Source organism: Mustelus asterias, chromosome 4, assembly GCF_964213995.1.
Source record: "Mustelus asterias chromosome 4, sMusAst1.hap1.1, whole genome shotgun sequence".
NCBI lineage: Eukaryota > Metazoa > Chordata > Chondrichthyes > Carcharhiniformes > Triakidae > Mustelus > Mustelus asterias.
The window spans coordinates 100,698,229-100,719,103 of NC_135804.1; the positions used below are offsets into that span (position 1 = coordinate 100,698,229).

The 20,875-nt window shown below is 46.7% G+C and overlaps 1 protein-coding gene across 1 annotated transcript in view; it reads left to right on the plus strand.

The window, feature by feature from the left end:
• LOC144492887 (disks large homolog 3-like) overlaps positions 1 to 20,875 on the plus strand; it is a 221,648-nt gene that overhangs the window by 51,477 nt on the left and 149,296 nt on the right. The window contains 4 exon segments of the mRNA XM_078211466.1: positions 10,099 to 10,235; positions 11,565 to 11,709; positions 12,764 to 12,914; positions 20,817 to 20,819. Coding sequence (XP_078067592.1) covers positions 10,099 to 10,235; positions 11,565 to 11,709; positions 12,764 to 12,914; positions 20,817 to 20,819 — 436 coding nt within the window.

Sequence of the window (20,875 nt, forward strand, 5' to 3'; positions counted from 1 at the left end):
CTACCACTTCATCAAAGCCCGCAACCTGCCTTACTCGGTGGAGGACGTCAGGTCAGTGACAAGGAGCTGTCGGATTTGCGCGGAATGCAAACCGCACTTTTACCGACCTGACCGGGCACATTTGGTCAAGGCCACTCGCCCCTTCGAGAGGCTGAGTGTGGATTTTAAGGGCCCCCTTCCCTCAACAGATCGGAACGTGTACTTTCTTAACATCATAGATGAGTACTCCCGGTTTCCGTTTGTTGTCCCCTGTGCGGATACGTCGACTGCCACGGTGATCAAGGCATTCCGTGATCTTTTTACCCTGTTCGGGTACCCCAGCTATATACATAGCGACAGGGGCTCGTCGTTCATGAGTAATGACTTGAGGCAATTCCTGCTCTCATACGGGATTGCCTCTAGTAGGACCACGAGTTACAACCCTAGGGGCAATGGACAGGTGGAGAGAGAGAATGCTACAGTCTGGAAGGCTGTCCTATTGGCGCTGAAGTCCAAAGGCCTTCCAGTCTCCCATTGGCAGGAGGTCCTCCCAAATGCGCTTCACTCCATTCGCTCCCTCCTGTGTACGGCAACCAATGCTACTCCCCACGAGAGGATGTTCTCATTCCCTCGGAAGTCGTCCTCGGGGATATCTTTACCAGCCTGGTTGACGTACCCAGGACCCGTCCTTCTGCGGCAACATGTAAGGGCCCGCAAGTCCGACCCCTTGGTCGAACCGGTCCAACTCCTCCACGCCAACCCTCAGTATGCCTATGTGGCATATCCTGACGGGCGAGAGGACACAGTCTCGATCCGAGACCTGGCGCCCGCAGGGGACGTAGCAACTCCTGTCGCTCCCATACCCCCAGTCACGAATCCCCTATCTCTTATTTCTCCCCCGGACGTGGCGCGGTCAGCACCGGGACCAGTGCATAACAGTTATACTCCACTGTACAGCTTGCCTGAGACTCGGAGATCGGCGCCATCGCAGAATGTACCGGGATCCCCTGCACTACCGCTTCATCAGGGTCAACCGGCCCGTGAGTCCGCGAGAGGACAGCCGGACGCTGTTTTGGAGAGAACGCCACCGCAAGCACCTGCTCCGGTGTCACCGCCGGTATTGAGGAGGTCACAACGACGGTGCGGTCCTCCAGACCGTCTGGACTTGTAGATTGTTGATTTTTTTTTATATAGTCTGTTTTCGCACAACGCCGGCCTTTGTTCTCAAAGGAGGGGTGAATGTGGTGAACCATCGTTGGTTCCCACTGTGGGGTTGTTCTAATGTTGTTGTTGGGCTAGGGTGTTTACACTGTGGGATTAATACACCTGTGGTTGTTGCTGTTGTGGCACATCCCAGTTGGGCCCCGCCTCCTGGGAGAGGTATAAGACCCCCTGCTCGGGCGGGACCCCTTCAGTCTGGAGTGGTGTACTTATGTTCTAATAGTTCCATTGTTAGGCAATAAAAGCCTTCAGTTACCGAAGCCTTGTGTCTTGTGCTCGATTGACGTGCATCAGGTTTGGAAGGTGCTGTCTATGGAAGCTTGGTGAGTTCCTGCTGTGCATCTTGTAGATGGTACACACAGCTGTCTCTGTTCATCAGTGGTGCAGGGATGTAATGTTTATGGGAGGGGTAGCAATCAAGGAAGCTACTTTATCCAGGATGATTTTGAGCTTCTTGAGTATTGTTGGAGCTGCACTAATCCAGGCAAGTGGAAAGTGTTCAATCACACTCCTGGCTTGTGGCAGGGGGAGGGGGGTGTTGTGTTGTCGGGAGGTGAGATACTCGCAGCAGGATTCCGAGCTTTTGACCCATAGTATTCATATGGCTAGTCCAGTTCAGCTTCCTGACAAGGTGTTGATTCAGCGATAGTAATGCTGTTGAAGTTCTAGCACAAGTCTTCCGGACTATTGCCGGAATATTGTCAGGGCCCATAGCCTTCGCTATACCGTGTGCCTTCAGCCATTCCTTGGTATCGCATGGAGTGAATTCAATTGGCTGATGATTTATATCAGTGATGCTGGGGAACTTCAAGAGGAAGCCGAGATGGATCATGCACTCAGCACTTCCGACTGAAGGTTGTTATGAATGCTTCAGCCTTATCTTTTGCACTGATGTGCTGGGCTCCTCTATCTTTGAGGAGCCTCCTGCTCCAGGGAATTGTATAACTGTCCACAACCATTCACGGCTGTAATTGGGCAAGACTGCAGAGCTTAGGTCTGACTCATTGGTTGTGGAGTTGTTTAGCTCTGCCTCTGACTTGATGCTTCTGCTGTTTGGCATGCAATTAGTCCTGTTTTGTAACTTCACCAAGTTGACACCTAGAGGGCGATTCTCCCCCCAAAAATTCTAAGTGTCAAATTTGTGTGAAAACTGGAGTAAATCATGCTGGTTTTTTCAGTGGGGGTTTCAAAATGACTCTCCCACACTCTGTGCATCACAGAGGGCACTAGTGTAAATCACACTGAAAATCAGTGGGTGGGGCAGGAGAGGCCGGAAGCATAGCACTGAGCAGGCCACTGTGCATGTGCCAATCTGTCAGCGCCGAGATAAGAGCATGCGCAGTGGCCCCTGTCTGCTGGCCTCCTGATTGCTGGCCAGCTCGATCGCTGGCCAGCCCTGTGACCCCCGCATCTCCAGACATGCAACTCCTCCCACTACAGCCTAAACGCTGACCGCCAGACATGCCTGAGCCAGCCTCGACTCCCCCCGGCTCAGCCCACCTCGATGCCCCCCCCACAGCCCCGATCTCCCAATCCCCCCACCTCCCTGATTTCCCCCCTCCACCGGCAGTCCCAACCTCCACCCTGCCCGACAGCCCCGACCCTCCCCCCAACAGGCTGACCCGCCTACCCCAATCACCAGCCCTGATCATTGGCCTCCCTCCCTCTGTCACTCACCCCAAATGCAGAGTGACAGCGAAACCCCCCCACCCCCACTGATCGCTCCCCCCAGAGGCCCTGCCCCTCCATCAGGCCCCACCCCTTCCCACTGCCCCATGCCTGGTGGGCAATGCCAAGATGTCCCCTGAGCCCAGGCTGGCACTGCCAAGGTGACAATGTCCAGGGCGTCCTCCAGTGCCCAATCCTCTGGGGGCCTCAATTGCCCCACCCCCTTCACTCCAGTGGGGTTGGCCCGTAAGTGGGGAGCTATGCTAAATGAAGCTGGAGTGAAACACTCCTGGCGGGGAGGGAGAGGCTAGCGGGCCTGGAGATTTCAGTCCTGGGCCCACTAACGGCATTTAAAACAGATTCAAATGAGGATTTGCATAACTTATGGAGCTGATGGTGTCAGAAATCCTGCTGCCGGAGACACGCAGAGGCCATGGTGCCCATTGGGGAGCGGGCAAAATGGCCTCTGCTAGAGTCTCCCAGTCTGCCGCACTACAAAAGCAACACAGCGGGCTGGGAGAATCGCCCCTCTAATTTTTAGATGTGCTCGGTGTTGCACCTGACATGTCGTCTTGTACTCTTCATTGAACCAGGGTTGATCCCCTGGCTTGGGGGTGTTGCTGGACAAAGAACTGCGAGTAGACTTTATGTTAGTACAATATTTATTCACACACAATTATTAATCACCCTCCCAATCAATAATAAGTTATCTTACAGAATACTAAAGTTCAAGTCCAATACTAGACTTTGACTTAACTTTTGCGTGACTGTGGTAACATGTGGTACATGGTAATCAGCAGGAGATTCCCTTGCACATGTTTGATCTGGTGCTATGAGACTTCATGGGGTCCAGAGGCAATGCTGAGAACTCCAACTCCCTCCTGACTGTATACCACTGTGTAGCCGGACCACTTTTGCTGGGTCTGTCCTGCCGGTGAGACTGGAATATACCTAGGAATAATGATGGTGGTGTCTGGAACATCATCTGTGAGTATGATTATGTCAAGCTGTTGCTTGACTAGTCTGTGAGGCAGCTCTCCCAATTTTGGCACAAGCCCCCAAATGTTAGTAATGAGGATTTTGCAGAGTAGACAGGGCTGGGTTTGCCGTTGTCATTTCCAGTGCCGAGGTCGATGCCGGGTGTTCCGTCCGTTTTCATTCTTTTGTGTTTTCTTTGTCGTGGTTGATTGCAACTGAGTGCAACTGGGCGGCACAGTGGTTAGCACTACTGCCTTACAGCACCAGGCACCCGGGTTTGATTTCGGCCTTGGGTGAGTGTGTGGAGTTTGTACATTCTCCCCGTGTCTACATGGGTTTTCTCTGAGTGCTCCAGTTTCCTCCCCCAGTCCAAAAATGTGTAGGTTAGATGGATTAACCATGGTAAATGTGTTGGATTTCAGGGATAGGGCTGGGGTTGGGCCTGGGTTAGATGTTCTTTCAGAGAGTTGGTGCAGACCCGATGGGCCGAATGACCTCCTTCTGCACTATAGGGATTCTATGAGTGGCTTGCTTGGCCATTTCAGAGGGCATTTAAAAGTCAACAACATTGCTGTGGGTCTGGAGTCACATATAGGCCAGACCAGATAAGGACAGCAGGTATCCTTAGTGAACCAGATGGGTTTTTACGACAATCGACAATGGATTCATGGCCATCATTTAGACTTTTAATTCCAGATAGTTTATTGAGTTTAAATTCTACCATCTGCCATGGTGGGATTCAAAGCCAGGTCCCCTTCCACTGCCTCCCTATTTCCACATAACTGATCCTGCAGTTACAGACTTATTACAAAGAAGTCAAATTCATCGAAGGCACCAAGCATAGGGCAGTTTCTGACAAAAGGACGTGGGACATTTGGTGGTAAATGAAGTTCATTATGGAAAAGTACAAAATTACGTATATTAAAAATAACAAGTATATAAAATAGATCTTGCAAAGAGAAAATTGAAAGGGCTTAGGAGCGTTAGTTGGCTCATTTCTTCTGATACTTATTTAGCATTAAACAAAAATATGTATTTTTAAATTGCCAAATTTAGTTGAGTTGAAATCACCAGCTCTGCAATTGTCTGGTCAGGCTGCATATGGAATACTGTATACTGTTCAGATGGTTAGGGGACCCGAGAGGCAACAATGCAGAAGAGGGGAATAAGGTTGACTTCTGGTGTTAGATGAGTAATGAGCTGAGCAATTTGATATGTTGTGGCTCCTCAGTCTTAAAGACAAGTACCTCAGAACAAAGCTTTGGGAGGTTTCTAAGACAGAGAAGGTAACCAAAACTATATCAGGATAAAAGCAAATTACTGCGGATACTGGAATCTGAAACCAAAAGAGAAAATGCTGGAAAATCTCAACAGGTCTGGCAACTGTAAGGAGAGAAAAAAGCTGATGTTCCGAGTCCAGATGACCCTTTGTCAAAGCTGAGCTTTGACAAAGGGTCATCTGGACTCAAAATGTCAACTCTTTTCTCTCCTTACAGTTGCTGCCAGACCTGCTGAGGTTTTACAGCATTTTCTCTTCTAATTTATAACAGATATGAAACAGTAGTAGGAGAAGAGAACACAGGTTCATGGTAATAGAGGGCAACATTAGAACTGAAGTCAGGAGATATTTATTTGCATCAAAGGGTGATTAACAAACAGAGGGGGGAGTTTTCCCATCCCACCCACCACAGGAATCATAGCGGGCGCGGCATGGACCATGCAAAGGTCCATTGACCTTGGGCAGGATTTTCTGGTTTTGGGGCGAGCACGGCCGGAAAATCCCACCCAGAATGTCTGGTCGAGTAGTTGAAACTTATGAAAGGGTGAAAGGGTAGGATCAAGTGGACCAAGTGGCCATTGTGGACTTCATCACCACTATGATTGAACTGCATTCACTACACTTTCTCACCAAACCTTTCCCAGATTTCTACCACTTTAACCCTAAATATACCTCTCTGTCCAGTTCCTTTTTCATCTGCCTTCATGTCCTCTCTGAAATCACTTAATGCATGAAATCCACCTCCATTCCCACTAAACTACTGACCACCCAGTTGTACTATCTCTCCATCGTCAGGTACAGTATTCCTCTTTTTCAAGACTACTGTATTCACCTTTCCAGAAAAAAAATGACCCTTGACCCATCTGTCCTTCAAACACTTCTACCTCATCTCAAATCATTACTTCCTCTCCAAAGTTCTTGAACATGTTGTCACCTCCAAACTTCTTCCCATCTTTCTAGAACTCCTTGGGTGGGATTTTCTGGTCCTGCCCACCACCTGGAATGTCCATTCCATCCGAAAGTCAGTGGACTTTGGTTGGCCTGCCACATATCCCATAGAACCGGAGAATCCCGGCCCTTGTTTGAGTCTTTCCAAACAGGTTTCTGTCCTGCCACAACACCATAACAGCACTAACCAAAGTCTCAGATTACATAAATCCTTTATCACTGTGACTGTGATGTATTATCCTTCCTTATTCTCCTCAACTTCTCTGCAGTGTTTAATATAGTTGACCACAGAAACCTCCTCTATTGTCCATCTCAAATGGGACAACCCTCACTCGGTTTCATTTGTAATCACCTTATCTTAGCTACAGTACCTCCAGCAATGGCTTCTCTTCAAGCCCAGCAATGTTCCTGTAGAATCCCCAAAGGTGTATCCTTGGCTATTTCCTTTCTCATCTGAATGCGGCCCTTGATGATATCATCTGCAGACATAGGATCATCTGCAACATATCTGCTGGTTATACTCAGATCTGCCTTTCCACAGACTCTCCCTTGACCCTTCCATGATCTCTGTGTTGTCAGACTGCTTGTCAGTCTTAGATCAGCTACAGTTTCTTCCATCTGCCACAAACCCAATTTCCTTGCTATTGATTCTAGGCTGAACCTGACTGTTTGCAACCTTGGCGTCCGATTCAACCCTAAACCAGAATTCACAACCCCATGATTCTCTCCATGATATGAACTGCCTACTTGTTTTCACCTTGCAACCTTCTGCACTTCCACTTCAGCCCATCAGTCCATGGTGAAATAATATTAATTGTTGTCAATATTAGTGCTTTCAAAATAAGTGTTACTATAAAAACATGTGAACCTGAGACTTTAAAGTGCCTAAATATTCTATCTACCTAGTATTGCCCTTCACCTGTGCCATTTTAGTGCCGCTACAACTTCTTAACCTGACATATCCTACCACGACATCTCGGTGTCTCCCCAGGATGTACATCGGAGATGGAGGTGGCCAACTGCCTACCATGCCCCGTGGCCTGTAATGCCTTTGGCGATAGTCCTGTGGAGGCCCTGGACTTTGAGGGCTCTGACCAGCTTCCAGGAGTCAGGGACGTATCCATGGCATCCTCTTCATCCCACTGCCCCTGAGATATGCCAGTGTCAGGAAATGGGGAGTCAGAAGGTGTAGCCACAGCCACAGTCTCCTGCGTGGAAGGCCTGGCATGGACTCAAGCCATACCTCCTCCCTCGGGGTTCATGTAGGTCCCAGGTCACTCCATGGGATGCCGGTGCTTCTGCAGTGAGCCCCAGAAGCTCCGGCGTCACCTGGCCCTGCCTGGAGGACCTGCCATGGTGGCTGAGCCCTCTGTGATGGCCCTCAGAGTCGGGGGCCACCTGTCAATAGCAGACACAAGTGTCCCCTGAGACTGGATGACGCTCTGCAGCTCCTCAGCCATGGCCCTCTATGACTGGGCCTCGTTCTCACGGGTTGCTGCTGTAGCCCGGCGTGTCTCAGCGCTGTCCTGCTGGGTCTCCTATAAGCTCTGCAGCCCCTCAGCCATGACCCTCTGTGAGTGCGCCATTTTCTTGAGGGCTGCAACATAGCCCGCTGTGTCTCAGCGCTGTCCCGCTGGGTCTCCTGCAAGCTCTCAAGTCCCTCAGCCACGGGCCGCAGAATCTCGAGAAGCCTGTTCAGTCCCTCAGCTGTGGCCTACTGTGACTCAGCCATCGCTTGGAGCCTGCCACTCATGGTGAGGATTTCCTGCCCCAGGCTTTCCACCTCGGACACCACCCTTGCAGTGTTGGCCTGGGAACCACGCAAGACAGGTGATAGCTGATCCGCCTAAGAGATTTGGAACTCCCCCCAACAGCCTCGGAGTCAGTCCAGTGTTGCTGTCAGCCCCTCCTGCATTCCCTGGCTCTGTTGCTGCATCTCCAGAAGCTGAGGGAGAAGTGATCGCAGAGGCCCAGCATGTAGCCTGGAGCCAGCTGAGTCGATGCCTCCAGCAGGTCCCCGCATGCCAGAGGTCTTGGACATTCCCTTATCCACTCGATGTACATCAGCAGATGTACTGAGCGCACCAGAGAGTGTCTCAGATGTCTTGCCACTGACTTGACCGACCGATGTGAGAGTCTCTGGGATGGTGAGTTGAGAGGTGGAAGCAAAACTGGTGCCGGTCTCGGGGGTCCCTTCATCCGCTTTCTCCAAAGAGTCTTCTGAGCTATCAGGCACAGGATGGGTGGGAGCAGCAGTGGGGGCCTCAATGCCAGATGGCCTAGGCGCTTCAGTGTCCCTTCCTGCAACGCAGGACACAAGGATAAGTGCAAGGGAGGGAGAGGAATCTGGGCTGCATGCAACGAGATTCCTCCAACAAGTGGAGGATTGGCAGCTGCGCACTTCTATGCTCCAGCCCGACCATGCTGTCACTAATGGTCTGCATGTCCTCCTCTCCCACAGGCTCCAATGCCTGCACCTCAAAGCAGGTGAGGAACCGGATCTCAGGAACACCACGCTCTGTCTTCGCCCGCTCCCAGCGATTATTCTTTTCCTGTGGGGACAGAAGGAGCCATGTAAAATCTGATGGCACGAATCCTGCAGGGTTTCAGGGGCTGGCCTTCGGAGGGCAAGAGTTGTGATACTCTTGGGTGGGAGAAGGGAGGTGCTTGGGGGTCAGGGGCTGAAAGCATGCAGGATGCAGGGGGTGAGGGGATATGGGAGTCATTTAAGGTGAAGATGCTAGATGAAGTAACACACTTACCCTTGCTGCCCGGATGAGGTCATTCAGTTTCTTGCGGCACTGCTTCTTCATTCTCCTGGCCAGTGCCCAGGCACTAACGCATGCTGCCACCGCCTCTCAGGCTAGGGGGTAGGGGGGGTCAGCAATGTTGTGGGGGAGGGGATGTCCAATGCCCGTGAGGGGGAGGGGGAAGCTCTATCTGGCCTGGGAGGGTTCTGTTAGCAGAGCTGTTTTTTCCGCTTTTCTTGCACATGCGCAGTTTGCGGCTCCGATCTCAACTGCTGGCTGTCTAGTGATTTAGGCCCTGCCCACTGCCTCTCGCAGCTAAAAACAGTCTAGCCCATTTTTTCAAAGACTGAGCGCATAAACTTGGACGTGAAAACTTACCCAAAAAATGGATTAGCAACTCTCCCGTTTTCACACTAACTGGACACTTGGAAAAAATCTTGTAAAATTCTACCCATAATCCATGTAATGAGGCCCTGGGGAAGTTGTAATAGCTTTAAAACCTCATTGCCACAGATAACTAAATAAGTTTGATCTCTGAAGAGAATGAACTTCTCACTCATTAGGGGCAATTTTTATTTTACTCTTTTTATCAATGAGTGGTGAAATAACAACATGTATTTTTTCAAAGTTACATTTGACTTGCTGTTAGAAACTCAGCTGATGCAGTTTCAAGTGAGTCTCCTTTTAGACCTTCACTACTCCTGCCTAAAGCAGGCAGAGGCCCTCACTGATTTATTTAAATTGTAATCTGCCATTATATTTACGGATCCAATGTAATTTTAGTCTCCCATTCTATTAGGCATGAACTGCATGTACTCTGCACGAGTCTAAAGTTGTCAAACTCAATGTTGAAACCTATGACCTTTCTCCTCCATCTTAAATCCTTTATTTTAATATCCTTTACATTTATTGTCTCAATTCGAAATGCCTCCCTCTTGCCCTTACCCCCCATGCCAGGCCATCTGCCTTTATTCCTAAGGTTGCTACATCTTGTTGCAGTCTCTCCCAGCTACAGATTCATTTCCAACGTGTTTTCCCTCTCATTAGGTCTGATGAAGAGTCAAATGGACGTGAAACGTTAACTCTGATTATTCCCTCTGCAGATGCTGCCAGATCTGCTGAATTTTTCGACCATTCTCTGTTCCAGAATTCTGACATGTTCTTTAGTGCTTAAAGCCCATATAAGTAGGCACTTCGCATTCATCAGAACCTGACTATTGCTTTCGAATTGCAGTGTCGCAATGAAATAACATTGTTTCTCATACTCTATCTCAGGCCTAGGGTTCAGCATTGCTGGAGGAATTGGAAATCAGCACATTCCTGGAGATAACAGTATCTATATTACCAAAATCATTGAAGGTGGTGCTGCCCAGAAAGATGGTAGACTGCAAACAGGGGATCGGCTGCTTGCTGTAAGCATTCTTTTACATTTATACACTTCAATCTGTTTAGTTACCTTGTTGTTTTTGAATGTGAAGCTAAAATGTATTTTTATAGCAAATTGCAAATGAACCAAACAAATTCAGAGGAAGTGCCTGCATTTAAGTGTGCAGTTACTCCACAAGCTCAGTTAAGTAACTAACTGGGAGGTGGTTGATATTATGTATCTAGTCTTTCAAAAGGTATTTGGTAAAATACCACAGGATAGACTTATTAGTAAAACTAAAGCCCATTTGATTAAAGGGAACAGTGTGAATCTGACATTGGCTAAGGGATAGAAAGCAGCGAGTCGTGATGGGTAGCTGTTTTTATTTTAAACTGAAGGAAACAAGAGTGGTTTCCCACAGAGGTTGGCTTTAGGACCAGTGCTCTTTTTGACATACATTAATAATCTTGGACAGGGCATAATTTCACAGTTTGCAGATAACACAAAACTCTATTCAACAGTGCGGGGAATCGTAGGAGACTTGAGAAGGACATAGACAGATTGGTGAAATGGGAAGATACATGGCAGATTAAGCTTAATGTGGAGTACAGAGTATCGCATTTGAGGAGGAAGAATAAGGAAAGGCGCTATGAACTAAATGACGCAATTTTAATGGGAATCCAGGGACAGCGGGCCTGGGGTTTTACATACACAAATGTTTGAAGGTGCCAAGACAAGTTGACCCATTTTTTAAAAAATGCATCTTTGGCTTTATAAATATAGCAGAAACAAGGAAGTTATGCCAAACCTTTATAAATCACTGATTAGGCCTCAGCTGGAACTTTGTGCCCAATTCTGTGCAGCACTGTTTAGGAGGATGATGAGCGGGCAGGAGAGATTTATTACAGTGATGCCACAGGGAAGAGGGACTTTAGTTATTTGAGGAAACTGGAGAAGGTGGGATTGTCCTCTTTAGAGCAGAGAAGATTAAGAGGGATTTTAATAAAGATGTCCACAATTTTATGGGATTTTAATCGAATACATAGGCAGAAATTGTTTCCACTGCCAGGAGAATCAATAACCAGAGGACACAGATAAGATAAATTGGAAAAAAAAACAGGGGAAATGACAATTTATTTTACATGGCGAGATGTTATAATCTGGAATACATTGCCTGGAAGGGTGGTGGAAATAGATTCAATAATAACTTTTTAAAAAATGGAATGGGATAAATACTTCAAATGGAAAGAATTGTTAAACTGTGAGGAAAGAGCTGGGGAGTGGGGCTATTCTTTCAAACAGCCTTTCCAGGCATTATGGGCTGAATGGCCTTCTCCTGTGTAAATATGAAAGCTTTGCTGTTTGTGCTGGACAGGTCAATAACATCAGTCTGCAGGAGGTACGGCATGAAGAAGCGGTGGCTGCTCTCAAGAACACCTCGGATATGGTTTATTTGAAAGTTGCTAAACCTGGTGGCAACCACCTCAATGACGTATATGCGCCTCCTGACTATGCAAGCAGTAAGTATTTACAGTCTGCCAATTGTACAATGTTACCTTACTCACTGGCAATATTATTATTATGAGGAATGAAAATTTGTGCAGAACAGGATTTGCGTGGTAATTCTGTGAGCAATGATTCAGTAGGTTCAGTTTATTCCTTTTTTGAAATTGAGGCATACTGACCAAGAAAATTCCAATTTTGATTGCAAGTGTGTACTTGGTTCGTTCATCTCAGCTGCTGTATGGAACAGGCATGAGAATTATTTTCATCACCCTGAGTTAATGGGAAAGATAAATGAAACTGAGTTCACCTCAATTGCCAGTGGCCCCAACAGTCAATGCTACCACTTATCTGATCTCTACACGCAGTCTCTGTAATTTGCCATCATAAGTAAGAAGTCAGGTCATGGGATTAAAATGAGACCTAGGTGTTAAAATACTCTGAGGCTCACAATTGGAGTAGAGGTGAGCATCTATTTCACATTGCACATTGCTATCAAATAGTCCAAAGCAAGACCAAATTTAACATCAGGCTCAGAGTTTGTGCCTTGTTGCCACTACCACAAAACTTTTCATAACTTTATCCATGACCCACCTAGGCATTTTCTGCAGCTTGGCCCTATAGACAGCATGTTGCACTCCCTGTTCTCACACATTCCAGCCACAGACTACAGCCAGATGTATTCCCCAACCTGACATACTTTTCATTCTAACGTGCTCCACATCTGATATACTTCTGCCTGATTTACTGCTTGGTTTGGACCACATACTGAGCTGGCCCATCCTCTGGCCTGACATATCCACAGCCTATGAATCTTACTATGATCAGCCTGGAACCTCATAATTCTCCTCTTGGCAGGAAATGTTTGTTCTTTACAAGACAACAAGTGAGTTTATGTCAGGAGATAATGAGGGTAAACCCATTTCCAAGTTCTCAAGAAACAACATTTTAATGTTCCAATATATTGTAGTACTGGGCATCTTAGAAAAGTCATATTTATTCTGGCTAATATGCAGCATTTCAATTTGAGAAGCTTCTCCAAAACTCATTGCATTTATCATTTTGATACAGCATTTTCTGCCCTGACTGATAATCACGTAAACTCTGGAATGGGTTACATGAGTGGAGTTGAGAATAAGCCCTCGTATCCACTGCCAGCAATCACTTCAGGGCGATATTCTCCAGTCCCTCGGCACGTGATGGGAGACGAAGACTTCACAAGGTCGGTTTCCGCTGGTACATTGCAACAGAATGCTGGGCTGTAACTTTGGGATGGCAAAAGTTGTACATGTCAGCTATAAAACCTCCTGAGCAGAAAGTATATGGGAGGTTTTAGTTGTTTGGCAGCTCTCACAGTGGACAAAATCTATTGTCGATCTCTGAAGAAATAAGGAGCTTGGACAATGGGAACTAAGTGGAAGTTATTTATTTACATTTCAGCTTTTTACACAAGATATCACATAAAACAACTGGTTCTCAAGATTGAAATAAATGAAATGGAATGAAGTGGAGAACTCAGCTAAATCAGAGGAAATAGGGTAGTTGCTGCACTTGGATTATTAGCGTGGAAAATGATTAGCAGGTTGTTTCGGAGTTCAGCACTTACGAATTGATCCATTAAATTTGGTGACTGGCTGGCAGGGGACAGCCAGGGTACTGGTGGAATAGCAGTAGTTGGAGGATGAATGCTGTCATGTGAAGAGAGGGGTGTTTTACTGTGCCACTGCCTTTTCCCCAAGGCAGTTCCTCAACAATTCTAGCAATGTGTTGGAGAATAGATTTCTGGACTGCTATGGAACGCTGCAAGCCCCTTTAAGCTCTTGTGTCTACAGTAATCTGAATTTACACGACTTCTGTCTGAACTTCCTTTGCAACACTCAAACATTGAGTAGCTTCGACTTGAGCTGTAGTGGGAGTTGAGTCAACAGTCTTCAGATGCTATGTCATGGTTGGGTCCACAAGTACGCTGATGGAGTTAGCCACCACTTCCACGTTGCTTCAAGCTCTGTGCAAAGCCAAGTGTAAGGATAATGTTAGACTCCTCCATGCTCCTTAACAGTGACAACAGGCTTTCTAGCATGCCTGCCAATGCACCAAGCATTTCAGGGTGAATACACACCAGACTTTTTCTGTAGCCCACCCCATTGAATACCTTGTCCAAGTCCTCTGCCAAGACATTGCCCTCTGGCAAGCTGGCACCTGCTCTTTTGACACTGTTCTGGCTACAGATCACTTTTGCCCATTTGTCTCATTATGTAAAGATTGAATTTCTACCTTTAAAGTACACTTTGTGTGGAATTTTACAACCTCGCTCGGGCGAGGCTCGTAAAATCCCGCCCGAGACCAACGGAGAATTATGTTCTGCGAGCAAATTCCAGCCATGGTGTCAGCATCTGAGAAGGTTGCTGAGTGAGTCTGAGCAAGTGACAGTGTTTCAACATCAGTCTCTTTCTCTTCCACTTCTTGCACCTTCACCACTGTCTGGCCAGTTCTTGAGTATCAAAAAGAAGAAAAACACAAATGTAAAGTTGCAGGGAGTGAAAAGGGGAAAAGCAAGGGATGCATGCTTAGAACACTTGCAGTTTGTAAGTCAGAGAGGAGCAGAGACCTGCAAAATATTTGCAGTGAAATTTATATCTTTATTGCAACAGTGCTTCTTTAAATCTGTATTGCATGTCATTCCATCCTTCCCATGTTATTTCTATCATGCAATACCAATTCTATTAATCCCATGTATCATTCCCATTCCATCCTTCATCCTACTCTATCTTCCTACACCATCCCCATTTCCCATTCCACACCTCCATGCCATTCTCCCCACCCCCTCCCTACTCTTTCCATGCCATTCACCCCTCACACCTTCCCCTGAATCCCATGCATTCCATCTTTGTTGTCCATTCTCACTCTCTCTCTCCCTCTGCCCACTCTCCAAAGCTGACCCCACTACCTTCCTCCCATGCCTTCCCCACCCTCCCTGAACTAATAACTGAGAACGCAGAGCAGTGGGGGTCCGTGGGGATGGTGCAGGAGCTTAGAAAATGAGGTCAGAGAACAGTGAGATCGCCAGGCTCCGCCCACCAATTCAACCCTTGTGGACAGATGAAAACTATTATTATTATAGGCGGTGGGATGAAGTGGAAGTGTATGTGACAAGAAGTGTTAAGTCTGAGCATAGCATAATCTCCATCTGCTCTGCCGTTGATCACAGGCTCATGCATGGCCACCACAATGATGATGAACATTGTTTCTTCCATCAGAGTGAAGACATGCAATCGTGTCTGTCCCCCACCCATTAGCACCTGCCACCTGCAATTGTGTGATACCTGGTCCTGCAAGAAAGAGGGAATCGTGTCACTGAATGTGGTGCAGTGTTGCAATGGTGCAGCCTTCATGGAAGAATAGCTGACAATGTGTGCAAGCTGTGAGATGTGGGTGTGAGATTTGTAGCAATGCCAAGTGTGGGAGGGTGAGGTGAAACTACGAATGTGAAATGTGAGTCATGGTTAAGAGAAATTGTTGGGAGGTGTGTGAAGGGGTGGTGGTGAATTGAGAGTGAGTGGGGCTAGTGATATTGTTGGTGAGATCATAGAATCATAGAAACCCTACTGTGCAGAAGGAGGCCATTCGGCCCATCAAGTCTGCACTGACCACAATCCCATTCAGGCCCTATTCCCGTAACCCCCTCCTATTTACCCTGTTAATCCCCTGACAGTAGGGTCAATTTAGTATGGCCAATCCACCTAACCCGCACATCTTTCGAGTGTGGGAGGAAATCGGAGCACCTGGAGGAAACTCATGCAGACACGGGGAGAACTCCACACAGACAGTGACCCAAGCCGGGATTCAAACCCAGGTCCCTGGAGCTATGAGGCAGCAGTGCTAACCACCGTGCCACCCCAAGAGAAATTGTTGGGAGATGCGTGAAGGGGTGGTGGTGAATTTAGACTGTGTGGAGCTAGTGATATTGTTGGTGAGATATGGCATTTGAAAATGCAGTCATTGACTTTGACTACTCATTATACTTCTTGCGGCATACATTCAGGTACTTGGATATACACTGCAATAACCACAATAATTAGGTGGGATTAGCCCCCCAAAAATTCTAAGTGTCGCATAAAAACTGGAGTAAATCGGGACTTTCAAAATGAACCTCCCACACTCTGAGCACTGCAGAGAACTCTAGCGTGAATCACAATGAAAATCTGGGGACGGGGCCAATTCCCGTTGGAGAGGCCAGTAGCATAGCGCTGAGCAGGCCACTGCGCATGTGCTGATCTGTCATAGTGGAGATTGGAGCATGCGCAGTAGCCCCGCACTGCTGGCCCCCCTGATTGCTGGTCAGCTCAATCGCTGGCCAGCCCCGCAACTCCCCATTATTGGCCATGTGAACCCCCATGCCATGATTGCTGGCCCCTCGGAGCAGGCTAGGAGAATCGTCCCCATTATCTGTTCTGACTGTGCTTTTATATCTCTCTGGAGGTTCTTCTGATCTCTTGTGGATGGAGACCCTTTTTACTCCTGACCACTTTTTGCACCAAGTCTGCCTATGTTGCAGGAGAAGCTCTCTGCCATGATGTGCCATTCTTCTATCTTTAGCAGGTCAAATTCATTTTTAGAATATTTTCTAGCATCTACTCCAGTCAAAATGCACTTCCCTTTGTGACATGAAGACTGGCCAGCAGTGCGGCGCTACTGCGCATGCTCCGATCTCTGCTATGACAGATAGGCACATGCGCAGTGGCCCGCTCAGCGCTATGCTGCTGGCCTCTCCAGCGGGAATAGGCCCTGCCCCCAGACTTTCATCGTGATTCACGCTAGGGCTCTCTGCAGTGCACAGAGTGTGGGAGATTCATTTTGAAACTCCCGCTGAAAAAAAACAGCAGGATTTACTCCAGTTTTTATGCAACTTCGACACTTAGAATATTTTTGGGCTAATCCCACCCAATTGTTGTGGTTATTTCAGTACATATCCAAGAACCTGAATGTATGCCGCAAGAAGTATAATGAGTAGTCAAAGTCAGTGACTGCATTTTCAAATGGCATATCTCACCAACAGTATGCCAGCTAATTTAAACTCATGCTAGCCTTTCACAATTTACATCGCCTTCTCAGGTGTGTATTCTCTCAACAGTGCGCTTAGCACTGGTTGCACTCCCCAATCTTGTAAATGACCAAGTCGCACAGAATTCGTATTAATCACACATCACAATCCTGCATTTATTTTCACACATTATTAAATTTTGCAACCTGAATATTTTTGGAGGCCTACAGCCCTATTCACACCTGCTGGAGGTAGTTAAAATTAACCCTAAGTCATCATCTGTGTATGTGGTGATATATTTCTGTATCCTGATATATTTCTCTCTCCATTTCTGCTGTCGTACTTGAATAGTTTTAATCGCTGGATCAGTGCATTTGAGCATTGTTATCGTGTGCTGTAGGATTGGATTTAGCCCGCCTGTAGGCGGAGTGACTGATTATGCAGCAGCCAATTGTATTGTAAAAGTTACAATCAAGGAGTACAGGGTGGGGACTGAAAACCGGAGCTATCATGGCTCAAGATATTCAACACCGAGTGGCTGAGTGAGTATTGGGATATTCTATGATAGACTTCAGAACAATGATAAATTACATGGTGCTGAGACATGTTTTAAAGGTGAAGTACACTTACTCCGAAAACTGCTCATTTGCACCTTTAGGAAAGTACTTCCTGGTCGTGCAGCAAGCTGCAAGTCCCTGAGTGTTTTGGACTGTACCCTGTAGAGAAAGCAGTAAAGCACAAAGCCGACATATCATTCATTTTTATTTAGCACAACTTTCCCACAGGCCCTGTGTGTCAGACACAACTGCACTGTGCAGCATTTAAACTTCTAGAGGCTGAGACGCAAATTGAGGAAGTGCATTATAGGTTGAAACTTGTTGATTTAATCCTGCAGAACTTGAAAGTCTGCATTTGCAGTATTATATGGAATTTCAGGCACCCAATCTTGAAAATCACATCGGTGCATAGTAGAATGCCTGAAAAATGACCAGGAAGTGCACAATTTAAAACCATAAATTGAGAAGAGGGACTATTAGAAGTCCCAACATTGTGCCTCAGCACTTCACTGAAACTTAGATAGGGTAGCTTTTTCAAGGTTCTGCACCAACAGTGGGGCCTTGGACACAGCCAGGAAATATTGGAAGATTGCTGCCATGTTGGTTATACTTTCCTGTTTTATAGTTACACCCATGTCATTTTTAATATCCACTAGCCGTATATGAAAGTTACTCCGAGGTGACCAAATTGAGTCCTGATTCGGTACACAAATCCTCAAACTTCTGATTCTGAAGCAAGAGCATTATGATTGGAATCAAGTTAGCAGCATGCAGGGAGATGACAGTTGCTTTAAAGAGAGATCCATTAGTGAGATAGAACAACTTCCTATTCAGTACTACTATTGGAAACTAGGGCAGGGTGTTGGGGGTGGGGAATGTTGGCCAGCAGGAGACATATTTGAAAGAGGTCCACCACACAGCCAGAACCCACAGCCGGAAGACTACATATGCTCACAGTGGGACTTCCATCCCTCAGTGGCCAGGAAGACCCCCACTCTCGAGATTGGTCAGCAGCTCTAGCAGTCCTGGCAGTTGTGGACATTTCCAGGACTGCAAGAGGAGTAGGAAGGGGAATGATGGCTGCCAGAGACAGGTAAGCCCTGGACTTTTAGGACAGGAAGGAATCTGGGATCCCACGGAGGGGGAAGTGGGGGACTGGAGTTATGGAGGGCAGGTGGTAAGGAACAACATGGGATGTGACATCTTGGATTGTGCCCCTGTTGTGCACTGGGCAGCCCTCCCCCGAATGATGTGTCCCTTCTTCCTACTGTTCTTCAACTTGCCAACAAAATATAGACTGCTCAATCCCACCTTTCAAACCATGCCCAAATGTTGGGGCATGGGTAGCATAACATCCCAGTCAACTGGTTTGGCAGAAAGCTCAATTAACCTTCAATTATTTATTTAAATATGGCAGGCAGGCTGCCAATCTTATTGCCCGCCCACCTATCATGTTATGGGGACAGTTTTGGGGCAGGTAGGAAGGTCATGGGGTGGGCCTTTGTAATTTACATTCCCCCCGCCGCCCGCCCCCTGCCACCCTGGCCAAAGACATGCCCAGGGAAGGAGGAGGGGGTGGAACATGAAATTCAACCCCTAGTTAGCATTATACCAGTCCTGAGAAGCACATCAGTTGTGCCATCATGAAAGCATTTAATACTTAAGTTTAAAGTGTCCTGTGAGGAGGAGATGTTCTCAATGATTTTTAACACATTTCATTCTGAGGAGCCCTAAGGAGTTGGTGTCAATGCTGAGGTAATAGCCTGTGGCTTATAAAGGATCCATGGTAAGGTCACAGAATTACCTGTAATTGCACCCTATGGTTATCGTTCTTACAATTTTAACATAAGAATCCCAGGCTTGTTAATGTACAGTGACTTTTAAATTATTCAACGCCTCTTAAGTACAAATGGAATGTTGCTCCCTGTTAGCCTTAGCAATCTCAAATTCAGGTGTGATTCAGATTGGTAAGGAAAGCATGTTGGTGCTTATTGCCCTTTACCCTGGCTCGGAATGATATAGTAAGAAGTTTAACAACGCCAGGTTAAAGTCCAACAGGTTTATTTGGTAGCAAAAGCCACTTTTGCTACCAAATAAACCTGTTGGACTTTAACCTGGTGTTGTTAAACTTCTTACTGTGTTTACCCCGGTCCAACGCCGGCATCTCCACATCGGAATGATATGGCAGATACTTCATCAATATTCAATAATAATTGAATATAATCTCTGAAAATAGTCCAAATTCTCTGATGATTCAAAATATGCTGGATATGTTTTGGATTTCTTTTCTGTAGTAGTACACCATAGAATTTACGCAACAGAAAAATGCCTTTCGGCCTGACTGCTCCTTGCTGGTTTTTATGTTTTACACAAGTCTCTTCCCTTCCTAATTCATCTAACCCTATGAACAGATGCCTTTATTTCTTTCTCCATTGTGTACTCATCTAGTTTTTTCCTTAAGTATTTCCATGCTAGTTGCCTCAGCTAATCAATATAGTAGCAAGTTCCACATTTTAACAATATTCTAGGTAAAGAGAGCTACTGGCATACAAGGATCTTTCTTGCTTAGTTTCTCCATTCTGTACTCCTCAGTTTATTCTGATGCACAGTGCCAGGAGTTCTATGGCGAGGGCTGAGAGGAAGTGGATATCCCTGTTTAGTTTCTTGATGGAGAGAAAATTCAGGCACTGGACATAATCCAATAACTTGTGCCCTGAATTCTTACTCCAACAAGGATAATGACAGTGCCTAATGTGAATGTGGGCTGTTAACACAGGATTTTAACCCATCTCCCAAGTAGATCAAGGGAAACCATTTTCTCAAGTCTTGGGATGAACTGAACCTTCACCCAGTGAAATATATTTTCTGAGTTCAGCATGCCAGCGCACATATTTGTTCTTTTACAAGGATGCATCGCATTGAAAATCACCAGATCTGTTTTGTCTACCTGGAAAAGACAAGGGTTAACCCATTGGTTGGAACTTGATACAGGAAGAGTGAGCAGTGAACAAGGCTAGGGGAAATGTACCAGGAATGCCATGTCAAGTTCCTGATGTCAGGAGGAAAGTATTAAATTATCCTGGTGGTGGAGAGGGAGCGAGATGGTGATACCAATGTCACACAGTGGGGATTTTTGCATATGATGAATACTTATTAAACCACAACCGTCAGTAATTCAGAGCTACCTTTACAATTAAGTTGGAGGTGCAGAGGTGCGCTTCCCTTTCCTGACTGGTAACAGTTTGTGGTGAGCAGGTGAAGCAATCCTGAAGCTGAAATGTGAGCTAGTTGGAACTGCCTGTGACCACTTGACAATTTTGCTGGAAGAATGGAGAGAGGAGACCAAGAAGCATCACATGAGAGGTCGAGAGTCATTGGATGGAGGTCGAAGATCACTGAGGGGAGTACAGGTGTCACTACAGGGCTGATCATGGTTATTGAAGGAAGAACCAGGATGGGTTCTGGAAATACCTGGGTGAGCTTGAGCACAACAAGGGTGAGCTCAGAGTCCTGGAGCTTGGAAGAGGCCGTTCTTGCACAAGTGCAGACTTTGGTGAAGGTCAGGTCAGCATACTGAGCTCTGGA